The sequence below is a fragment of the Cygnus olor genome, chromosome 3 (assembly GCF_009769625.2).
Source record: "Cygnus olor isolate bCygOlo1 chromosome 3, bCygOlo1.pri.v2, whole genome shotgun sequence".
Lineage (NCBI taxonomy): Eukaryota > Metazoa > Chordata > Aves > Anseriformes > Anatidae > Cygnus > Cygnus olor.
The window spans coordinates 10,693,023-10,715,843 of NC_049171.1; the positions used below are offsets into that span (position 1 = coordinate 10,693,023).

Here is a 22,821-nt window from a genome sequence, read left to right on the forward strand (position 1 = left end):
GGAAAATGTCCAAAGTTACTGGACATATGCCATAACATCAGTAGTGTTCTCCTTTTAAAAAATATCTTTCTACTCTTCCTTCTTTGTGGTTACAGATAAAAGCTATTTTACTGATCTGCTAATATAGCTGAAGAGAAACTGGCTTCCTACTATGGCAGATGAAAGGGATCTGTGATTAAACTAGGGGAAAGGATTAACACTGCTGGAGCATGCAGGCTGTTGATTATTCTATTCACCTGAAGTATGTACCTCCTTCTTGTCCCTTTGAAGTTTAAAAATGCCTTTGGTCATTACCAAATATCAGCCATAGGTTCCTTAGTTTTCTCTTTACCAAAGCTGCAGTCTGTGAGAGCACCTTAAATTGTACCAGTGCATGAATGTCCTGTGCTGCTGTCCTGCACCCTGCGTTTCCAGTTACCCTGTGCACACAGGTGTCTGAGCTGCACCTAGTTTCTATGTTCTTGTGGGTCTGGACTCCAGAAAGGGGGAGTCTTTAGGTGCTTGCAGACTGTTAAAATGCAGTCAATTTCAGTTTCTGCAGGGAAACTGAAAGAATCTGTCATTTTAGGTTGGAAACGATCTTCTAAATCATCAAGCCCAACTCTCAGCCTGACCTACCAAGTCCCACCACTAAACCGCTGTGTCCACACACCTTATATACCTTCAGGGATGGAGGCTCCGCCACTTTCTTGGGCAGCCTGTTTCCATGTGTGACCACTCTCTGTGAAGAAATTCATCCTAATAACTAATCTAAACCTCCTATGGTCTGGAGAACAAGTCTTACGAGGAGCGGCTGAGGGAGCTGGGCTTGTTCAGCCTGGAGAAGAGGAGGCTCAGGGGCGACCTTATCGCTCTACAGTTACCTTAAAGGAGGCTGTAGTGAGGTGGGGATTGGTCTGTTCTCCCACGTGCCTGGTGACAGGACGAGGGGGAATGGGCGAAAGTTGCGACAGGGGAGTTTTAGGTTGGATGTTAGGAAGTACTTCTTTACCGAAAGGGTTGTTAGGCATTGGAACGGGCTGCCCAGGGAGGTGGTGGAGTCACCATCCCTGGAGGTCTTTAAAAGACGTTTAGATGTAGAGCTTAGCGATATGGTTTAGTGGAGTGCTTAGTGTTAGGTCGGAGGTTGGACTCGATGATCTTGAGGTCTCTTCCAACCTAGAAAATCTGTGTGTCTGTGTGTCCCCTGTACAACTTGAGACTGTGTCCTACTACTTGTCACCTGAGAAGAGAGAGTGACACCTTCCTAGCTCCCATCTCCTTCCTGTAGTTCGGAATGGTCTAAGAATCACACAGCTGAAACTTTGTGTATGAAACTTTGTGTATTACACAAGCTCTCGATATCGATAACCTCTCACTATTGATCCCAGCGTATATATTCTGGCCTGCATCCATCACCACTGGGGAGATTCAGTGTGTGTTACAGAATGAAGCCAAAAATTTCCTCCTTTGTTAGCTTTGTCCCCTGTGAGCGGACACTGAAAGGCCTTGGAAGGGCTGGATGGGGACAGAGAACTTGAGCTGGGTGTTGCAGCCCTATGGGTTGCAGGTGTGACAGTGGCCCCTCCTAGAGTGTTGTCAAGATGGCACTGGCTGGAGTGAATTAATTCTTACCAAAGATTGTTGCTGGTGGGCTGTGAGGGTGTGGTGGCCCCTTCCTGTTCTGCATTGGAGCTTCCTGTTCCCGTTTCAGCTAAAGGAGGAAAGGGCTGGCAGTTCTGCACATCGACTGCAGCTCAGCTCAGGCGTGTCCTGAGCAGGTTTGTGCCCTAAGCCATAGTTCTTAGGGCTAGAGGGAATGGCCTCAAGTTGCACCAGGGGAGGTTCGGGTTGGACATGAGGAGACATTTCTTCTCAGAAGGAGCAGTCAGGCATTGGGACGGGTTGCCCAGGGAGGTGGTGGAGTCACCGTCCCTGGGGGTGTCCAAGGAAAGGTTGGACGTGGTGCTTAGGGACATGGTTTAGTGGGTGACATTGGTGGTAGGGGGATGGTTGGACCAGATGATCTTGGAGGTCTCTTCCAACCTTAATGGTTCTATGGTTCTGCCAAACCTTGCTCAGCTTCCCACAGAAAACGGTAGGACTTAGGCGGCTAGGGTTTAGGACTGAGAACAAAGGCATCTTTGTGTGCCTTGCTGTGAGCTTTCTCTCCCGTTCTTTGCAAATTCTGCCTTGGGGACTCACTCGAGCCTCGCAGTGTGAAGTTAGCAGACCCGTGCCAGAAGATTTCGGTGGCGGGCACACGGGTCCCTTTCCATCTGCACCCTCGGAGCCCTGCACCCTCTCCTCCCCGCTGGTGAGGCCGGTGCCCCCTTCCCTTCCCTTCCCTTCCCTTCCCTTCCCTTCCCTTCCCTTCCCTTCCCTTCCCTTCCCTTCCCTTCCCTTCCCTTCCCTTCCCTTCCCTTCCCTTCCCTTCCCTTCCCTTCCCTTCCCTTCCCTTCCCTTCCCTTCCCTTCCATCCCGGGGCCTCACGCCCCGTTCGAGGCGGGGGCAGCCGCCACCACCCGGCGGCTTTAAATGCGGGGCGGCGGGGCGGGCAGGCAGGGGGGCACCATGCGGCGGCCGCTCGGCATCCTCGGCTGCTGCCCGGTTCTTCTCCTGCTCCTCCTGCTGCTCCTTCAGCCCGGGGCACGGAGCGTCCCGCACCGCCTCCGCCGGCAGCCGCTGGGCAGCGGCTTCTCCGGGAGCCACGGCGCGGCAGGTACCGGCCCCGCTGCCCCCGTGTCCCCCCCGACCGGAGCTGCCTCCTCTGCCCGCTGCTGGGGGCTGCCCTGCCCCGGGGATGATGCCTGGAGCTCGCTCGCTGCTGCCTGCTTTGCTCGCTGCTACCCGGCCTCTCCGGGTGCTACCTGTCCTGGCTGCTCTTTGGGATATCTTCCCTGCTTGCTTTTGCAAAGGAGGAATGGAAAGGTGTGTGCCGGGGACGGGGACGTCTTGCTGGAGCTGCAGCGGTCCAAGGGTGTGCTTGTAGGCAGAAGTGGCAACTATTTGGACCGGCTGACCTCCAGAGGTCCCTTCCAACCTCGGCCATTCTGTGATTCCCTTCCCTTCCCTTCCCTTCCCTTCCCTTCCCTTCCCTTCCCTTCCCTTCCCTTCCCTTCCCTTCCCTTCCCTTCCCTTCCCTTCCCTTCCCTTCCCTTCCCTTCCCCTCTTTTCTCCCTAGCTACTGTTTAGTTTTCAAACCATCTCTACTTCAGACTCATAGCAATATTAGGCTCCTGAAAAGTTTTGTTCCCTAACCTAAAAAAGATCATTTTTATACTTTTTTTTTTTTTTAGGATGAACATTGTGCATCTTTTTTCTTTCATGTCTTCAGATACACCTGCATGTACAAATATGTCCTCATATTTTCCAAGCTTCACGAGGAGCACAAAGCCATTCTTCTAAATGCTTATGCAAACTCTGAGTTATGGGATGCATGTAGAATTATATATAATATACCTGGATGGGATCTTAGATTCATGCAGTCCATTTCCCTGTCCCAAAGTAAAATCAACTCTACTACTGTGCTTCGTGATCGAAGTAAGATGTATCTGTGCAATTTGTTATTTTCCCTCCTTTTACACTTGCACAAGAGAAAGAAGTTCTTTAACATATTGGAAAAAAAGCGTTGTTTTCATCTCTGCTTTTAAGAGACTTCTGAAGAAAATGATTTTTTTTTTAAATTATTTTTACTTTTTATTTTTTACTTTAAAGCTGGAATGGCATAATAAAAGTCAACTTGATAGTAGCTGGAAGAGGTGTGTCAGGCTCTGCAAGCTACTCTTCATGGAGTATATTCAAGCTGACTGAACACTTTTTGCTAGACAATGATACTTGAGCAGGAGCATCTCCTTTGAAGGAACACTCTGCTTTTGGGAGCCTGTTTTTCTTAAACCAGTATTTCAAATCCATACCTTGATGATAGAAACTAAGTTCATGGTGGCATCAAGGTCAAGCTCCCAGGACAGGGAGTGTTCAGCTTTGGTTTCCTGCTGCTGCTGTCTCGATTCTTTTCAGTTTTCCTTGAAGAGATGCTTGTCTTTGCTCTGAGCTATGGCTTTTCTGTTCAGTCTAGATTTCTATGTCAGTGAGGAACTTTAGAAGCTACAAATATGTGTGTAAATGTTCATTTTGACATGTAAAATTGCTTCATGAATAATAACCTCTATATATAATAACTGCTATAGAAGCTTTAACGCAGTAACAACTGCTTAAGAAGCATTTATCACAGCATGGTCTGCATCTTGTTCCTGTTGGCCTTTATTTTTTCTTGTTGTGTACTTCGGATTGTGAATTACAAGCAAGAAATAATTTCCAGTCGTCAATCTGCTATAACAGCTACTGCTAACAAATATTGTTAACATCTGTTCACTATGTAATCTGTCCCATTGTTTTACTGCTTCATTTCTGTTGTTATAAAAATGAATTCAAGCTTTATCTGTAAGAAGAAAAAGTAAGTTCATTTACGTATTAAAACACTTCTGTGTAGGCTGCTGCATGCGAACTACAAACCCTTGTTTCAAGGATAGCCAGGCATTATTTTGGGGGCTCAATGTGACTATCTTTTAATGCTTAAAAGTGCTCAATCATGTATTACTTGTCAAAAGTATTACTTAAGAATTTCTAATGTGTTGCCCCTCTAATTTTAAGACTCTTCCTAGAGAATGAAGGGTGCCTGTGTTTATCTGGTAGAGGTAGTTTGCCATCACAGTCCCATGAAGATGACTGACATGCTTTCCTTCCCTCCTGACAGACTCTGCTTGCAAGAACCGGCCCCTTGACCTTGTCTTCATCATAGACAGCTCCCGTAGTGTCCGACCTGAAGAGTTTGAGAAAGTGAAAGTCTTTCTGTCAAAAATGATTGACACTCTGGACGTTGGTGAAAGAACAACCCGCGTGGCAGTCATGAATTACGCCAGCACTGTCAAGGTAGAGTTTCCCCTCCGGACCTACTTTGATAAAGCCTCTATGAAGGACGCCATCTCTCACATTCAGCCTTTGTCTGCTGGCACAATGACTGGCCTTGCCATCCAAACTGCCATGGATGAAGTCTTCACCGAGGAGATGGGTACCCGGCCAGCAAACTTCAATATCCCCAAGGTGGTCATTGTTGTGACAGATGGACGGCCACAAGACCAGGTTCAAGACGTGGCAGCGAGCGCCCGGACAGCTGGCATTGAGATCTACGCAGTTGGGGTAGATCGTGCCGACATGCAGTCCCTGAGGGTGATGGCCAGCGAGCCACTGGATGAACACGTCTTTTATGTGGAGACCTATGGTGTGATCGAAAAGCTGACATCCAAGTTCAGAGAGACTTTCTGCGGTAAGGTGGTCAGTCCAAGACGGTAGTGTAATTTGGCTCCTTTTGGCTCCAACTGTGGTTCCACTTCCTAAGAAAGAAGTTTTTATTTCGAGAAGTGTTATGTATTGCATTTACATATTTCCATTGCCATCGGTTGGGCAAACAAGTCAACCCTTTTATTCAGTGGAGGCCGAGTAATTGCCTTTCACTTTGAATAGTAACCTCACCATGCAAGGAACAGGACCAATTTCAGGGGATGTTCTTGTGCAACTGGCATGATTTAGTGCATGAGAAGGCACTGCAGCCTGGCTGGGATTCAGCTACGTCCTGTTACTGACATGCTGAGAGCCCACGGTGGAGCTGTGCAGGCTGCTCATTTCTGTTCCCATCTGGATAGGAAGGAAGGAGGGTGGAAGTGTGGTTCTGAAGAGCTCCTTATAGGTTCAGACTACAAAAATCAGGTGAACTGCCACACTAGCTTGAGAAATTTGATGCAGGACAAAGTGTCTGAACACAACGGTGTGTTCTCTCAGGATAGGCTTTCACTGGGCAGGCGTTCCTGGGCTTTTTTGGTGTGCCAACCTTTCCCTGTTCCTCTGCCACTAGATTTTGACAGAGAGCTGCTTCAGCAGCTCCTGGGGGCTGGGCTTTGCTCTTTGAGGGCTGGTCTTGGAAGAGTGCTGGATGTGTGTATGGTTTGGGTTAGAACACCACTAACAATGCAAGACCAGCGTGGGTTGTGATTGTCATTGACAAAAATCTATGGTGTACCTGGAGAATTGAGGTTTACCTATAAACAGCTATGCCACAGCCCTACCCACAAAGAAACAATGACTTCTTGACAATTAAAGCAACTTGTATTAAGTAGATTTTTCCAGTAAAATTCTAAGGAAATGCCTTGTAAAATAAGTCTCTGGCAAATAAAATCAGGTGCAAAGAACATTGTGAGAGAATTCAAGTAGCAGCCATTGCCTCAGGAACTTGGCTGGCAAGAATGTGTTACTTCGTTATTTCAGAGCCTTGCTAAAAATTACCACCGTACCTTTTGAATACATTTAGAGTGAATAGACTTCTTTCTCTAGGTATGAAATAAATGTGTAGGACCATCTGTAGGCAGGACACTTTGCCCAATAATTAACATAGGAAATGCTTGAGGTCTGGCTTGACATCATGTTGTGTTGCTGATGTGACCACATCCTCTTTCTGGTAGCTGGAAGCGGGTGCAAGCCCTCACCTAGCTGCACAGGTATGAGTGCTGTGAAAATAGCATTTATTTTCCACCTATGTTCTAGTGAAAGCGAGTCTTTTCATAGCACCAAAGAAAAATCTCTTGTTCTGAAATACAATACTACTGTTTATTGTGATGAGGCATAGGAATTATTCTCCTGTTAAGCTGAAGGATATACCAAAGAGAGCTCACACTTACATATTTCCAGCGTAACTCTGAGTTTCCTACATGCAGTTAGCCAGAATCTGTAGGATTCATGAACAAAAACGGGGTAAAGGGCATGCTATTTCAAAAGGCTCTTACAAACCAAACAAATCCAAGACAGTCTTGTTATATAGCGTGGTTAAACCGAGTCTTTTCCAGCTCTGAACTGTTTTTTGGACAGACAGAAATCTGGACTCACCAGTGACAATTAGGATGTTCTTTGCGTTGGCCAAGCCAAACAAGTTTGTTTGTGGGGTGAACTGAAAACAGGAAAACTAATGTTCAGGGGCAAAATAGTTGGTTAAGATCAGGTCCTTGATGCATTTAGAGCATCACCAGGATGGTGAGACCATCCTGGAGATGGAAAATCTTAGCCTTGAATTGGTGTCAAAGTCAGTGGAAGCTTGCCTTTCCTACCACAAAAATCTGACCAGCTGAATATGAGCTTCTCAGTTTGCTTGAAAATATCACCCACAGATTTTGTTCATAAATCATTCATATGAATTCTCTTATTCCCAAGAATATAACAGAATGAAAAGACACTGGCTTGGTTTCAGATTTTTTTATTTTTATTTTTTTTGCCAATAGAAAGACAAGACACACTTTCTGTCTTACAAGGGGATATCTAAATCTTCCACATTTTACAAGACAAGAAACGGTGCCTCACATTCGGAAATAATGAGACCATTCAAGAACTCTTGTTCGTCATTTCTTATCTCACCACTACTGCTTTTAAGTTTGATTTTACCATTATGCCATATCCACATTGTAGCTACTCATCTAAGTAAAATCTCAGGTAATAACTCAACAGGCTTGTCTCTCTATTTTTCTTCTCTCCTTTGCTTCATTCTTCCTTTTCACTCCCATTTTTGCCTTCCCTCATTTTCTCAGCTTTCCCTCCCTTTCCTCTTCCTGTTTTCATCTCATCTAAATGTAGTCATTTAGAAATTATATAAATTTAAGTGAGTATCTAAGTTTCCTTTGCAGGCATATCTTGAGGTGATCCACAGAGGCAGCATATCCAAAGCTAAATACACTTGAGAAAAATTGGACAGAAGTTAAGTAGTTAGGTGGTCAGACTTGTGAATGAAAAGACTGTCAGCACATGTAGCTCTCATTGCAGAGACAGCCCAGTGTTATCACAGGCATTTTGTCTGCCCTGTCATAACAGCAAACTTATATCCAGCTGCCATCCATCACACTGCTTTTCCTATCACTGTTCTCTCATTCCAATGAGATAACCTTACTGTCTGCTGGGGAATTAGCCAGTCTGCTCAAATTTCATCTCATTTTGTAGCATGCAGTTTCATTTTCTCTAAGGCTCGGGCATTATTTCTGTATTGTCTTTCAGACAGGAGGTTGCCGTGCCTGTAAAGCTGCCTTACTGTAGGCTTTCCTCCGTATCCTCTTTTGGATGTGACTTTTTAAACCTGATGGAGCAAGGCAGCTGCAGCTCTCACATGCCCATCGTGCACTGCCTGCGTTCTTTGGTGGCTGATCTGCCTGGACCAGTGTTCACAGACACTCCTGTTATCCCTGAGAAGACAGCCTGTTATCCTAGTGCCTCTGAGTTGTTTTTCTGTTCCTCCTAGTCTCGATGCTCTTTCTGTTGTGACTTAGTTTATTTTATTGTGCCGTCACATTTCATTTTACATGAGAGGCTTTTTACAATACAGCAGGAATTCATAAATCAGCTTGTATGCCAGTAAGCAGAGTTTAGCAAGTTAAACCAGGTCTTTTTCATTGCCAAGTTCCCATTTCCAATGTAATGGTCCTAAATGCTTAAAATCTCTCTCTCCCTGTCACACTTCTTTTGCAGATCAGTCTTGTCTTTCTGCCCCCTCAGGTGGGGAGCTATTTCAGGGTCATTTATGACCTCTTTCTTCTGGCTACAAAATGATTGAAAAGATGACTGCAACTTCTGTGATAGTGACTCAGTACTGAATTTTCCTACTACTGATCCAGCAAACCGTGCTAGATGTGAAGTACTTTTGTAAGAGTAAATTATTAATGAACGTTTCTTTCCTTTGGGATGACTGAAATGCTTTTTGTGTAAACGCCCTCTGTAGCTGCGAATACATGTGCGCTTGGGACCCATGACTGTGAGCAGGTCTGCGTGAGTAACGGTGGATCCTACCTCTGTGATTGCTTTGAAGGCTACACGCTGAATCCAGATAAGAGAACTTGCTCAGGTATTACTCCTTTGGTAAATGTATTAAATTAGAAAACAAAAATAAATCTCTTTTTTAATAACACAGTTGGATTTCAGAAGCTACTTTTGTACTTCTGTTGAAACAGTGAATGTCTGTATCCCCTTTAATAATAAATCTAATAATAAATAATTAATAAATAAGTCTTTGGAAGCAATGGTGAGAAGTAGTTTGATTGCCTCACCATCCTTTTTATTATGCCTGCAGAACCATTCATTAGGGCCAGATGCCAAAACAAAGTCTTCAGATGTGGACACCATATAGATATTTTCTCCTACCATTTACTCTAATTCCTTCAATTACTCTTGCCATTTCTGAGTTGATTCCAAATAGAAATGCACTTGAAAATGTTCCTCTCACGTGTGTTTTGCAGTTGTGGATGTGTGTGCACCTGGGAAGCATGAATGTGATCAGATCTGCGTGAGTAACAATGGGTCCTATGTCTGTGAATGCTACGAAGGCTACACCCTGAACCCAGATAAAAAGACTTGCTCAGGTAAGAATTAAAGGCTACTTTAATATATGACACTTACTTATGGAGACATCAACATATTTTCTGAGTTATCTTCATTGCTTCTAGTTGAAAAACTGCTTGCAGGTATCAACTCTGAAAATGAGAATTTACCTGTAGCCTTTCCCCTTGGTTCAAATACCAATAAAATTGTACTTTTCATTAAATATCTTGAGTTAAAATAAATTAATAAATAAATAAATTGCCATCGACCTACCATTTTATGATCTTCATGGTACTTCATAAACATAGTCCCTGGGAGAGGAGGAACCTATGCCAGAGATGCCCACCAGCACTGTGTCTCCACTGGAGACCGAGTGCCACTGGTCCACAGAGAACTTAAAACCTGATGATTTTTCCATATCCCCTCCATCTCCCCTGTCAAAAGTCAGTGGTTTTGTTCGTTTGATGTTTTTTGCTTGTTTTTTTTTTTTTTTACAACTTGCTGCTTCTGTTTCTAAGCTATGCAGGACTCCACAATATAGCAACCCCAACCTTTCACCATAAGCACTTTCATCACCCTGAAAAGTTAGCTTATTACGATTTTTTTCCCCATATATATATTCTGGAGTTGCTCTTTTAAATCCAGAAGTTTTGAGCAGAACCAGTCTTGAAGCAGCTATTTTGTACCTGGTAAGGGCCTCCCTCCTTTGGAGAACACACAAGCACTCCTCTCACTGTGAAGTTTTCATACCTCTCATGTCTGAAGAGAGACCATAACCTCCCTGTGCTTCTGCTTCATTTTTCGCATTGTTGTTTTTCTAACTAGGTTTCATATCTCCTTGCCATTTAATAGTACTCGTACATGACATTCCTAGCTTTTTGTGCCTGCCTTCAGATGCGAGTATGAATTTGGATTCATCATAGTTACTGCTAATATTGCGCGAAACAACAACATGGCAGGTTATTGCCCGTCTCAGTGTGGTGCTTTAGCTTCAGCCTTTGTGGGGTTATTCAGGGCAGCCAGAATTGCAGATGAAAATCAGACTGTGCGATACATGGTATAGTGATGTCCTGGAGCCCAGATATCTGCCTCCTGCATTAAATGATCAGTAACCGAATTCAGTTGTCTGCAGCATAATATAATAATGCAGTAAGGCGCTGGTTGGATCCTATTTTGAATCCTAATTAAATTGTGTTTCTAAATGTTGAAGTATTTAGAATGCTTGAGTGTCAGTGAGGGATTAATTGGTTTCTTCTCTAAAACATGGTCCTCCACAGCCATGGACTTGTGTGCACCTGGGAGGCATGACTGTGCACAAGTCTGTCGGCAAACTGATGGATCCTACAGCTGCGACTGCTTTGAAGGATTCACTCTGAATCCAGATAAGAAGACTTGCTCAGGTAGGTCCTCCTGGTCAAGAAAGTACTGTGTTCAGCTAAAATCAAATAACTCTTCTAAGTCAGGTTAACTTATGTTCTTTTTCTAATACCTTATGCAAGAGTTTGTACAACTCCTGAAAGCACAGTGCAACTTCAGGTTTTTCTTCATGTTTCCAGTAATAATTTGAGACTTGTGACTCTTCTACAGTTGTGTGAAGCTTGTAATTGCTGTAATTAAAATGCCATTTGGCATTTCCCTGGGGACTTCACAATATATTCACTCTCAAGGGGCACAAATTGTCATATCCACCTGAGAGAGGAGAAGGATAATATATTTGGTGGGGATATGTGACACGCACTACCTGTGTCAGGAAGCTCTCCAGCAAACCAGCATAACGAAGATGTGGGAATGAGACAAAGAAGAGCAGGGTCTGTACTGGAGGACAGAGTACAGCCTGTGTAATCACACCCATGAGTGTAATCACTCTTCCTGGTGGATGTGTTTGAAACTTAAAAAAATACTCTGGCTTTAGAGCTCTAGAGGCTGGAGAGAAATGTTCTTTCCCAGTGCTGGTCTCTTGTGGAGAATAGAAGCATTGACATGGTTGGTACATAAGGATGTATATATAAATATATGGTACATATGGCTTAATATGTATTCTGTATCATTTTCACTTGATTAGCATTTGAAGTTCACCCTTCATTTCCTTGTATGTCTCACTGATGATTTATTTATATAAAACCCTTTTTTCCACTTTCATCATAATCCCTTTCCTTACTATATTTTGTGTGACAAACCCAGGCTTCCAAATCCAGGATATTCGTACACAAATCCCTCCAATTAATTCACAGTTCTTGCATCTCAAAGAGGCAAAACCGTTTTCTCGATATTTCCTCCTGCCTAGTTTAGGAGTTGATTTTGTAAATCAGATCCTAAGATTAACTCTCAGCTGGTATTACATAGAGACTGCAAACATCTGTGAAGGAATGTGAATTCAGTGAGGCATCCCTTTTGTGAGTCCAGTCCTCAATCTCCTTTCATAGCAATGATTATCCCCCTGCATACTCAAATTTCAGATTATTTCTCCAATATGCTTGCCTTTTTTTTTTTTCTTTTGAATCTCATTTTGCATGAGGCTGCTTGTGATTTCTCAACCATCTCCAGGTCTCTGTGATATAATAAAAATAGCATAGATCCAGGAGGGGCTCTTTTCTTTCTTGTTTACTTGCTTCTTTCTTCCTTTTTCTATTTCTTTATTTCTCTCCTTTCTTTCTTCAGTTGCTTTTGCCTTACAGGACCTCCTTACTGCAAAAATATCCAAATATAGGAACTCCTCAACTTGCTCTTTTGGAGTTGATGTGTTAAATTTGGCAGAAAACCTCTGCCTCACACATAAAGTGCCCACTTTGTAACTGGCAGCGGGTGCCACGGCTTTCTTTTTTTTAGCAGCCACGTATACTCTTCTGTTTATGGTCTTTTCACTCCAATAAAACAGTGTCTTATCCAACTCCATCAGAGTTGAAAAAATGCCAAATGCTCTCTTAAAATCCAGATATTTGTTCTCTGAATTCCCTTGGATAATTATTTTGTAACTGGGTCACTGCTAGTTCAGTTCCTTCTGCAATCTGTTACAACACAAAAAAAGCGTTGCTGCAGTTCCAAAAATCATATGAACTTCGTGATGTTGACAGACAGATAAGAACACACTCTGTATACCTTACTACAGCTAATAGCGTGCTGATGTGCAATGAAAACGTCCTGGTTTGAATCCAGATGGGAACTACTGATGCCAAATAAACAGTCTGAAGTTTGGGTATTGGTTAATATTCTTCTCCAATGCCTTCCTTAGCTGTCGACATGTGTGCACCTGGAAGGCATGACTGCGAGCAGGTCTGTGTGAGAGACGATCTCTTCTATACCTGTGACTGCTATCAGGGCTACACCCTGAACCCAGACAAGAAGTCGTGCTCAAGTAAGACCAGATTGCTGTCCCCTGTCCCCCCATGCCCTCCCCAACCAGGCAGATGTATTGAAATCACTCTCGTTAGCAGGTTAATGTATTTGTATCTATTTAAGAAACTTACACGTGCATTTAAGCATTATAAGACAGTTCTATGTCACTCTGTCTTTTCCTCTTTGAGCATCATTTAGATACATAAGGTACTTCATGTGCACCAGTGCCGTTAACTGTCTAGCATTTGCTTCTTCCTTATCACCCTGTCATGAAGGCCTTCATTGTATTTCACTAAGTGCAATTATGCAACATTCAGCAAACCCAGAACTGAGAAATAATTGAAGAGATAAGAGCTGGGGTTAGTCACAGAGTCACACACTTCACAGCTCTGTGGAAACTGCATACCATCATGCAGGAGACAGCCTGGGGTGATGTCCTCCCTCCAGGCTGAATTTCATTTTGCTGTTTGTTTCTTTAGCTTCCCAGTGGCTTTGTGTTATGCTAAAATTGCTATTATTGTAAAAGCCTTCCTTTCCTTCCCAGCATCCTCACTGTAAAGCTACCGTGTACTGGAAACCTTTCCTAGCATGCCTTTGGAGGTGAGCTGGTGCTTCATATCTGGTCAGGTTAGACAGCTGTGGTCAGCATCACGGGCTGTAAAAGTAAGGACCGAGAGAGACCCCAGTAAAACAACTGGGTTTAGATCACTGCCCCAAGGCAACATCAGTTACACATCTCAGTAGCTGTTAGTGAGAGTTCATGCAGTATAAGTTCCCAGCATGGAGAAGCACTGCCATTGGGAAACATTTTAAAAGGTTTTCTTGTTTTTGGATAACTACTTCTCCAAAATGCATTTTGTAGGAATCGATGTATGCGCACCAGGAACCCATGACTGTGAGCAGGTCTGTGTGAGTAACGAGGGGTCGTACACCTGTGACTGCTACGAAGGCTTTACCTTAAATCCAGATGAGAAAACATGCTCAAGTAATAATTTAATATTTTTATTCTGAACATGTTTATTAAAGTACCTCTCTTTAATGTGTTAAATCCTTTCAATCTCCACAAGAAACTTTTTATCAACTCACTAACTCCCTAGAAGTATAATCCCTTTTCATTCTTTTCTGTCTACTTCCAATAATGTTTTGAGCTAGTTTGATACTTCTTTAGTTATAGCACTTACTGTATTTAAAACTACACTTGACTCTTACCTATCACCACACATTTAAGGATTTCATTGTATTTTATTTTTTTTAATCTGTTATAATATACATTTCCTTATGAAACCTGAATAACTAGGAGTACTGGCAAGGTTGGGGCATCTGTCTCTGGGGCAGAGGACTCAACTGTGTACCAGCATATAGAGGAGAGTGGTGGCCTGGAAGGGAACACAACTGGTGTCAGAAGAACAACTGCAATGCTAGGCCCCATGCTCTTTTCCACTCCTCCAACTGCACGGGCTATAACGGTATAAACTGTTCAGAGCGAAAGTACCTCAAGAGGTGTCTTGTCTGATCTGCTACTTCTCGGAGCAAGGATCATTTGACATTACATGAAGTTGACCTGTGTAAAAGCAAAATATAAAAGCGTTGAGTATAGCTAAACACCATCTACCAAGATAGTAATTTTTGTAGGTCTGGACTTAAACATAAATACAGTATAAAAAAAAACAACTCTAGCATGTTTTGTGTGACTTGTTGGGCATCCCAATAGCAGTGGAGTTGCCCATGATTTTGCATATCAAATACTGGAAGACTCTAAATTTCACAGAAGCTCTGTAGAAGACTTCAGGATACCCTTGGACAGTTGCCATATGTAAAAGTAATTTGGCTAAAGCAGGCATAACTCAAGGAAGATCTGTATCTGTCACTGAAGAATTTAAATGCAAACATGCAAACTTCACTGGCAGTCAGTTGGAGACCAACCACGTTGGTGTGCTATTTTGAACTGGCCTTCCTCCAGCTGAATCTTGAACAGCTCTTCTTTGTACATCGGCCATAAAGCCGGCAGGATGTTTCAAAATAGGGAGCTGAACAAATACAGGTTCAGTGGAATCAAGAAGACACCAGTTTCTGCGGTGAAATTCGCAAATGAATTTTTGCTCTGCTTGAAATGAATCTGTTCATAGATTTTTTTTTTCAGTGAAACACTGAATGAAGAAAAGTTAAAATTCGTATTTCAGTAATTTTCTGTAATTGAAGCAGCCATCAGTTTCCATGTAAAATGGAAGTATCAATGGCATGATAAATAAAGAGAGAAAACAAAATAATTAAGAAAAAAAGAGAAACTATCTCCAGGTATAGTATTTCTATTGTTTTACTGTTAAAATGGTCTCATAATTTGTTTAGCATTGATTAGCTATGCATTTATATATCTGGAGAAAAAACAATTGAATAATCTTCTGCCAAGCAATGCAAAAAACATGTATAAGGAAACAGCAATTGCATACAAGTTATCTCTTGTTGAAAGGGCATTTCATAATTTTAGATCTTTTAAAGAGGTGCTGCCTTTGGAAGCTTAGTATTCTGGCCTCAGACGTACATGGTAATCTCACTATAGTAGCAGTGCTTCAGTAGTTGTTGGTATTGTTTGTTCTTAACCTGAAGCAACTGGTGCAGCTTGCATATTTTCTTTATGGAGTAGGTGAAGTTAACTTGCCTTTCACAGAGATAAGAATTCACAGTCATCAGCTGATGCTTGACATGTCATTATACCACTGTCAAATTATCACATCTGTGAGCCCTTTGTTTATGAACATCCCTGGTTTTGTGGCAGATTACGGAGAAAAAATTCTTGAGGACAGTTGAGGCCCTGGTCCTTGGTAAGCCTGCAAGTCTGAGGGCAAGAACTAGAAACAGATTAAATGGAATCACTGCAAAGGATGGCAATGTTTGCTTCCTTTTTCCTAAGAGGCTGATTACTTCTCTTCCATACTGACTCCTCCATTAATATTGTTGTGCTTTCCTACTAGATTTGAAATTCATTTGAACCCATTTGACCATTGTTGTTCCCTCCATATATATTGATGTGACATTGGATGGACTCATGTCCACACCTCCTGATGAATGAGGAACGATATTCCCTATGCATGTATATTGCCATTGTTATAAACCAAGAGTACTTGGGAGGTGAAACACGTTGATGACACAGCTGAACCTCTATTGCTTACTATTTAAAACTAATGCATGTGTTCCTGCTATTTTGTATTATTTACAAAGTGGTAAAAGTGGTACCTTGCTTGTCCTGCTCCTGGAGATAGGTCACGTGTGCCTCCAGCTACACGTTGGCCACCATCTCTGCCACCTTTCCCTCCCAGCTGCCTTGGGCTGCAGTCTCACAGCCTGGCTTCAACTCCCCTTGAAGAATCATGCATTTTCTTGGCTTTTAAATATTTTCCTAAGTATTCTAAATGCCGTTTTATCTCTTAGGAGCCTCAACAAGCAGTCTTGTAACAACTGAGGAGGCCTGTAAGTGTGAAGCCATAGCTGCACTGCAGGACTCAGTCACTTCACGCCTCCAAGCTCTGTCCACAAAACATATCCTTTTTCTTATGTGTTCAGCTCTTTACTGGTATTTTGGAGGTAGCCGTTTTGACACAAGACAGAGTGGAACATGCCTGTCAACAGAAAGTATTTTCTTGGTGATTTTATTAATGTCAGGGAGTGAAATTTTGCGTGTTGCCAATACTGTTATGTTTTCACATTTCCTTGAAGTGTTTTCATATCAAGGTACAGATAAAATGCACATCCCCACATCACCAGGATAATATGTGTTATGTTGAACATCAAAAGTTGCTCTATTTGTAATTTTTTCAGATGGCATTTACAGCACATGCTCACTTTTGAGCTCTGCTATTAGTAGCCTGTATATGTCCCCAAATTTTCAAGACACCTTCACAGGCAGCATGACAGTTGTCTGACTAGCTGTGGTTAGGTTTCCAACTCTGCAGGCAGGCAGGGTCCCAAATAGTTTTCATGCAAGTTCTCTTGTGTGAAAAACTGCTAGCCTATTACTACCCAGCTGCTGGGATATATCAGGCAGATATCAGGCAGAGTGGGAGGGCTGCAGGGCAGGGTGCTGAGCGTGGGGTACTGGGCGAGCATTCAGGCTGCAGCGCTTCTCAGGCGTGGGCTGCAAGGTTCACTGGCTTCATTCATTGCATTGCGGCAGCAAACAGAAATGTAGCTGGCCCCTGGATTAGACATTTCACAAACATGTGGGAGGAAAAATAAAAATGGTGAATTCTGTGGTGTGGTAGCAAACCTGAATGCTGGAATAAATGTCCTCAGATGGAATGAGAAGAACTAATAACTGGATGTTGGACAAGCTGTGATTCAGCATCAGGCACAATTTTTAAAAGTGAGAGTGGTTGATCACGGTTGACCGTTTACCAAAGGTTGTGGTAGGTTTTCAGTGCTGGAAATTTCTGAGACTACATGCTTTTCTTCTGTGAAAGGTGCTCTTGTTCAAATAGGAATTCATGTAGGGGAGTACTAGGTCTGTGGTTGTCATCCTGATCCCTGGGGCTTCAAAATCAATGAAGGGGGATATTTCAGATTAATCAACGCGGGAGACTAGTAAGTTTTGTATATTAACTCATCATTTATACAGATAAATGGCTTCTTCAGTTCACCAAGGTTTCTGAAAGCCAAATGAAGTCTTCTACCATAGACACAACTTTCCCAGTTCTTGAATAAATTCAAAGTTATTTTTATAGGTCTAAGTGGAAATCCCTCTCCTTGTAGGGTCCCTTGAATTCACTTTATCTGCCTGGGAAGGGTGAAGAGGAGAATCTAATTTTCCTTGGATCATACACCCTTCCAGGGAGTCTAAGTAATTAAAACTGAGTGCCAAGTTAATTAACCCTGTAATGCCATCTTGACAGTAGCACAATATCTATCTCAAAAGAACAGACTATCTCTCTACCCCAAAGCACTAATATTAAACAAGATGGTAGTAGTTTCAAGTTAGCAGTATACTTCATTACAAAGAACTGATGCTTTCTTTTGAAGTCCTTCTTTGCTGGGCAATTTGTATCCCTAGCTTCCTTTCAAAACAAACTGGAAAAAGCAGCAGCATCTGCTACTCCTCAGCCCTGAATGTCACTCGCTCCAACTTCTTGTAAGAAATTGGGGTTGTAGAGAAAATTTGGGAAGTTAACAGACCTTGACAGCTCTCTAAAATGTTTTGAAAGTTCTAGTTCAAGCATGTATTGATCTCATTTAGAATCTGATTTTCTGTGTAAAATGCAGTAATGAGAAACATAAAAAAACAAACCTCATAGCCACCTATTGTATTGCCCTTAACAACTGACCACTAGACGAAGTGTCTGAGAAGCTGCAAGCATATCAAGAGAGACAGCAGGTTGTCTGAGCTACCATTCTACTTAGATAGATCCCAAAATAATATTTCAGAAGCAATTATTTTTTATTGTGTTCAGCAAGCTTTATTTTGTTGCACAGCTTACAGAACAGCATTTGGTTTGTTATTATTTACAAGTGTCAAGAAGACTTCAGGAAGACAACCCTCTTGAAAATATAGCCTGAGGATCTTCATGTACAGTCACTTTGTAACCATAAAGCTACCTATACCTGCTGTGCTTTGGTCTGTACTGCAAGTAGTACAGCAGGTACCGTTATTCTGCATTAACTGCATTCTTATTCTCTTATTTAAAAGTAAATACAGGAAAGAAAGGAATGGAAAAGTATTCATATCATATAAAACTGTGAAATGGCTAGGCAGAGTAAAAAACGTGCCTCTGGCATTTGTCCATTAAAATGGAAAGTACTTTGTGGTCTTGTAACTTATTTTAATAAAATAAAGTATGATCAGCACACTGATGTTCTTTCTTTTTTTTTTTTAATATATACAACTTAAAGTATGTGTGTTATGAAATAAACAGTTTAACAAAGACAAGGAAACAAAACCTCAAAGATAGAAGAGGAACAAATGGAAGGAATCTGCATAATTAAACAGGACACTGTTCTTGAGTCACACAGTCGGAAAAAGAACAGTTTGATTTTGAAACCTACAACTCCTTGTTAATGTTGATAAGAGGGTTAATAGTTATTTCAAAGTTGTTCTACACTTGGAAGAATGACATACGTGCTGCAGTTTAAGGTTTTTATCCTGCAAGATTTACTTATGTTCGCAATCAGTCATTCCTCTTGTCATTCCACAGACCTTCCTGGGACTACTGGTGCCAGTTGGGCTTGCAGAAGCTGACAATTTACAAATTTCACTGTTAAAGGAAATCCACTTATTTAGCACACTTGCATGTGTAATCATGCAAATAAATCACAATCACAATTTTGTATGTAATCATACAAAATAAATCACGTGAAATATTAAATCAGTAGATGGTATGCCAAGGACATATAACAACATTTGTGCTCGTGTCATACCCTGCACGTTGTACATACAAACTATTTCAAGGAAAATCAGGCAGGAGTTCACTTAGAGAGCACATACAATTAGGGATGAATGCTGCTGACATGGAGGTTCTCCTGGTTAATGCCTATTTTGTGATGCGTCTTCACTGATATTACTTTGTTGCTGTTCAATTACAGTTAGCATGGGACAACCTAGCTGTGCTATAGATGCTTCCTCAAAGAGCTGTACGTGCATATTTTTTCTGTAACTCGTAGAGTTTTATATCCAGCACTTTACTTTGCTTATTTTCATGTCCTCGGCTTGAACATGGGTATTATATAAGGATTTATGGGACCAGAAGTATGCCTTGGGCTCCGTAATTGGTAAGAATAAACAAGTTATAAATCTAATGCAAGGCTTTTCCACTTCTTGGCAACTGGGAGTGTATTACATTAGTCCCATTTACACTAGGGCTGGTTGTCAAATGAGATGTATAATTTTACATGATTGTGGAAAATTGTCCTGGGGGTCAGATCTGCCTTGCAAGAGCTGGACAGGCTTTGTTTCATGTGCTAGTATTAATAATGCCATTCTACCTTGCAGATGATAGTATTTAACATTCAATTCCTCTGAGCAAGTATCTTGTCTTACTTTGTGAGCACCAGACAAAATTCCAAGGTGATACAAGCATTTTTTTTTTTAAAGAACATAAGAGCACGTCCTATTGAGTGAATTTGTAATACTTTTTTTTATTTTAAATATAGATGTACTCATTTTATGGATGAGTAATTATACTGTTTCACTTATTGAGGCAATAGAACTTGACTAATGCAAAGAACTGTTACAAACAAGAACTAAACATCTTTTGGATGATATTTTAAAATTATTTTTATTCTGCTTAAAATATTTTCGAACTTAACTCCAGCCATCTTGTTCAGCTCTAAGATACTTTTAGGAGATCAGCCTGCTTTATTTTATAGTTCTATTACTTATGTGCTTCTAAATTGGCACTTGTTAAAAAATTGGATGCTCAGTGCTTGAAGGTATATAAACATGTAAAAATGTACCTTCAGTAAAATGATTTGACGATACCCAACGGATGGTTCTATTTCTTTACACTTTCAGATAGCCTCTCAGACGATGGGTACGGCAGCAAACTTGATGAGATGCACATGTGTGAACCTGGCTTCATCAAGATCCTCCTTTATGGATGACATAGAACAAAGTGCTTATTTCAGTGTTTGCATTGTGGATAACTGCAATGTGAAGTACTTAGCCACCGTGAAACTGAGGGTGATACCCTGGAGACGTGACACTTGTACTGCATGAAGCTGGCGAGTGTTTAGAGCGGGATGCAGAAGACGTGGTAGAGATTGCCTGGGCTCACCTTTTCTGGCCATCACAAGACAGCTTCAGCATGAAAATGTTTCATTTCGCAGACGGGTCCCATCTAACTTGCCTTCTGGCCACACTGCTGCACAGCCAGGCTTCTCCTGCAGCCCTGGAGCAGCACAGGCGTGGGCCTGATCCCACACCCTCTGCACTGCTCCGTGCTGTGCGTGGGCCCTGCACCCAAAGCGACCATCTCCTCTCTCCAAAGGGCTCCTTTACCCCCTCTAACCCACTGAGTACAGGTGGAACTGCCTGTGGAACTGCCCATTACATTAAATTAAGTGGTATATTAAGTTGTGGGTCCATGGCAGTGCCCGTGAGGGAGCAAAATGTCATGCAGCGTGCGCTGCCAGCCATCGTTTACTTCAACCAACGGTGAAGCTTGGGCTAATTCTGGGGTTGTGGTAATCCTCAGCATGTACTGCTGTGAATTATGGCTTTAAACTTTTAAAGTAAAATGATGGCTTTAAAAATAATGGTTTTAAACTAGAATAGGGTGGGTTTAGATTAGATATAAGGAAGAAATTATTTATTATGGGGGTGGTGAAGCACTGGCACAGGTTGCCCAGAGGAGCTGTGGATGCCCCATCCCTGGAGGTGTTCAAGGCCAGGTTGGATGGGACTTTGGGTTATCTGGTCTAGTGGGAGGTGTCCCTGCCCATGGCAGGGGTTGGAGTTAGATGGGCTCTAAGCTCCCTCACAACCCAAACCATTCTGTGATTCTATGAAATGACAATAAGATACAACACACAAGCACTTCACAAACACTTTTATTTTCCTTTATATAAAAGCAGCACGGCCTTTACCAACCGATTACCCCCGCCTCCTACCCGAGGCTAAGCGCTCCAACACCTCCCCCCTTCTCCCGTCCCCTTCCCTCCCGCCACGTCAGGGGCGGGCCGCCCTCCCGGAAGTAGAGCGCCCATCTCTCCTGCAGCGCGCTTCCGGCGGCGGTTGCCAGGGCGACGGCGGCGCTCAGTGCGGGCAGGCCCCGGGCCCGCCGCCGGTCGGAGCCTCTCGTCCGCCGCTCCCCCCCTCACGATGTTCATCTACCTGTGCAAGAAGGTGCTGCCGGGGCGGCGGGGGGCCGGGTTATAAATCTGATTGACTTCTGTCTCGTTCTGGGGGTGCTAATCGGTCCGTAGTTATCTGCTGCGCCGTCGTAGGTGTTTCTGTTGAGGTGTTCTTGGAGGAGTTTAAAATAAAAGTTGGTTCTTAGCACCATGCAGACACAAAATATTTCTTTTTCAGATTGCAATTCCTGGTAATGTTCAGTTAAGATGTATTTCCTGGAATAAGGATGAAGGTTTCATAGCCTGTGGTGGAGAGGATGGATTACTGAAAGTTTTAAAGTTAGAAACACAGACAGGTAATCGAGTTTTTTTTTTTTTTCTTTTTTTTCTTTTTTCCTAAGAGTAAAATCGACCACACTTCAGTATTCTCAAAACACAACTCCTTCCGATTCTTTAACTTCACAGCATGGCATACATTTTAAGTCTGTACACAGATGTTTATGTATTTGTGTAAGTGTCAAAGGTGTTGCCGCTTTCTTTTGACTATAGTTTTCTTCTAGCTTGCCTGACATGATGTGCCTGCCATGTATCTAGCATTTATATCTACTGTTTATCTAGCTTTTCTATCTACTGAACTCTTCAGTGCTTCTGCTTCTTTCAGGGCATGCGCTTCATTTTTGTTATTGCTATGTGGGCTTCCTGTTTATTTTCAAACTCATTTCACTATTTCTTGATTTATTTATTTTTAATGTTCTCTACCGTTAATATAAGGAAAAAGTTGTATATTTCTTTGGAATAGGATGAGTATGCTCTGAGAAAAGTGAACTCCAATAAATTTTCTAGTTCTTTTAAAACTCTTTCTGAAAGTAAACAAGGTGGGATAGCCATAGGTTTTCTTTTTGTTTGTTTGTTTCTGAAAAAATTGCTGAGATGTAATGACTATCTGAGTTTGGATGACATATGTGAGTAGCGAATACATTGCACTGAGGGGTGGGAAAATTCATCCTACAGATACACTTCTGACTACTTTTAGGGAAATTATTTTATTGATTAAAACCAGTGATTAGTGTCTGTATCATTACAGACAGTACTAGATATGCTTTATTAAATTTATTTTATAACTATTTTTGTTACTTTTAGATGAAGCAAAAATAAAGGGACTTGCAGCTCCTAGTAATCTTTCTATGAATCAAACTCTTGAAGGTCACAGCGGTAAGTCTCCTTGAGCATTTAAGGTATTTTGATTCGAATGAAAAATACAGAATTTTGGGAAGTTGGTAGAGTAATTTTTCTCTAACTTTTAATTAAAAAACTAAAATAAAGAATATCAGC

General features: G+C 42.1%; 2 protein-coding genes across 4 annotated transcripts in view; both read left to right on the top strand.

Annotated features, from left to right (window-relative positions):
* The first annotated feature begins 1,671 nt into the window (after positions 1–1,671).
* On the top strand, positions 1,672–18,548 carry MATN3 (matrilin 3). 2 transcript variants are annotated; one of them, XM_040553447.1, is made up of 9 exons: positions 1,672–1,760; positions 4,736–5,305; positions 8,786–8,908; positions 9,300–9,422; positions 10,659–10,781; positions 12,611–12,733; positions 13,577–13,699; positions 16,141–16,248; positions 18,030–18,548. In XM_040553447.1, exons 2-9 carry the CDS (start codon positions 4,840–4,842, stop codon positions 18,083–18,085), a joined length of 1,245 nt encoding a protein of 414 aa, XP_040409381.1. In that variant the 5' UTR covers positions 1,672–1,760; positions 4,736–4,839; the 3' UTR covers positions 18,086–18,548. The 2 variants fall into 2 exon arrangements, with proteins under 2 accessions (XP_040409381.1, XP_040409380.1); XM_040553446.1 differs by lacking the exon at positions 1,672–1,760 and adding an exon at positions 2,495–2,701.
* Positions 18,549–21,371: 2,823 nt separating this feature from the next.
* WDR35 (WD repeat domain 35) overlaps positions 21,372–22,821 on the top strand; it is a 41,610-nt gene continuing 40,160 nt past the window's right edge. Inside the window, exons 1-3 of one of the 2 annotated variants that reach the window (XM_040553445.1) lie at positions 21,372–21,541; positions 21,728–21,845; positions 22,630–22,701. In XM_040553445.1, coding sequence (XP_040409379.1) covers positions 21,518–21,541; positions 21,728–21,845; positions 22,630–22,701 — 214 coding nt within the window. In that variant the 5' untranslated portion in view covers positions 21,372–21,517. The remainder of the gene's footprint in view (positions 21,542–21,727; positions 21,846–22,629; positions 22,702–22,821) is intronic. The other variant, XM_040553444.1, reaches the window with a different exon arrangement.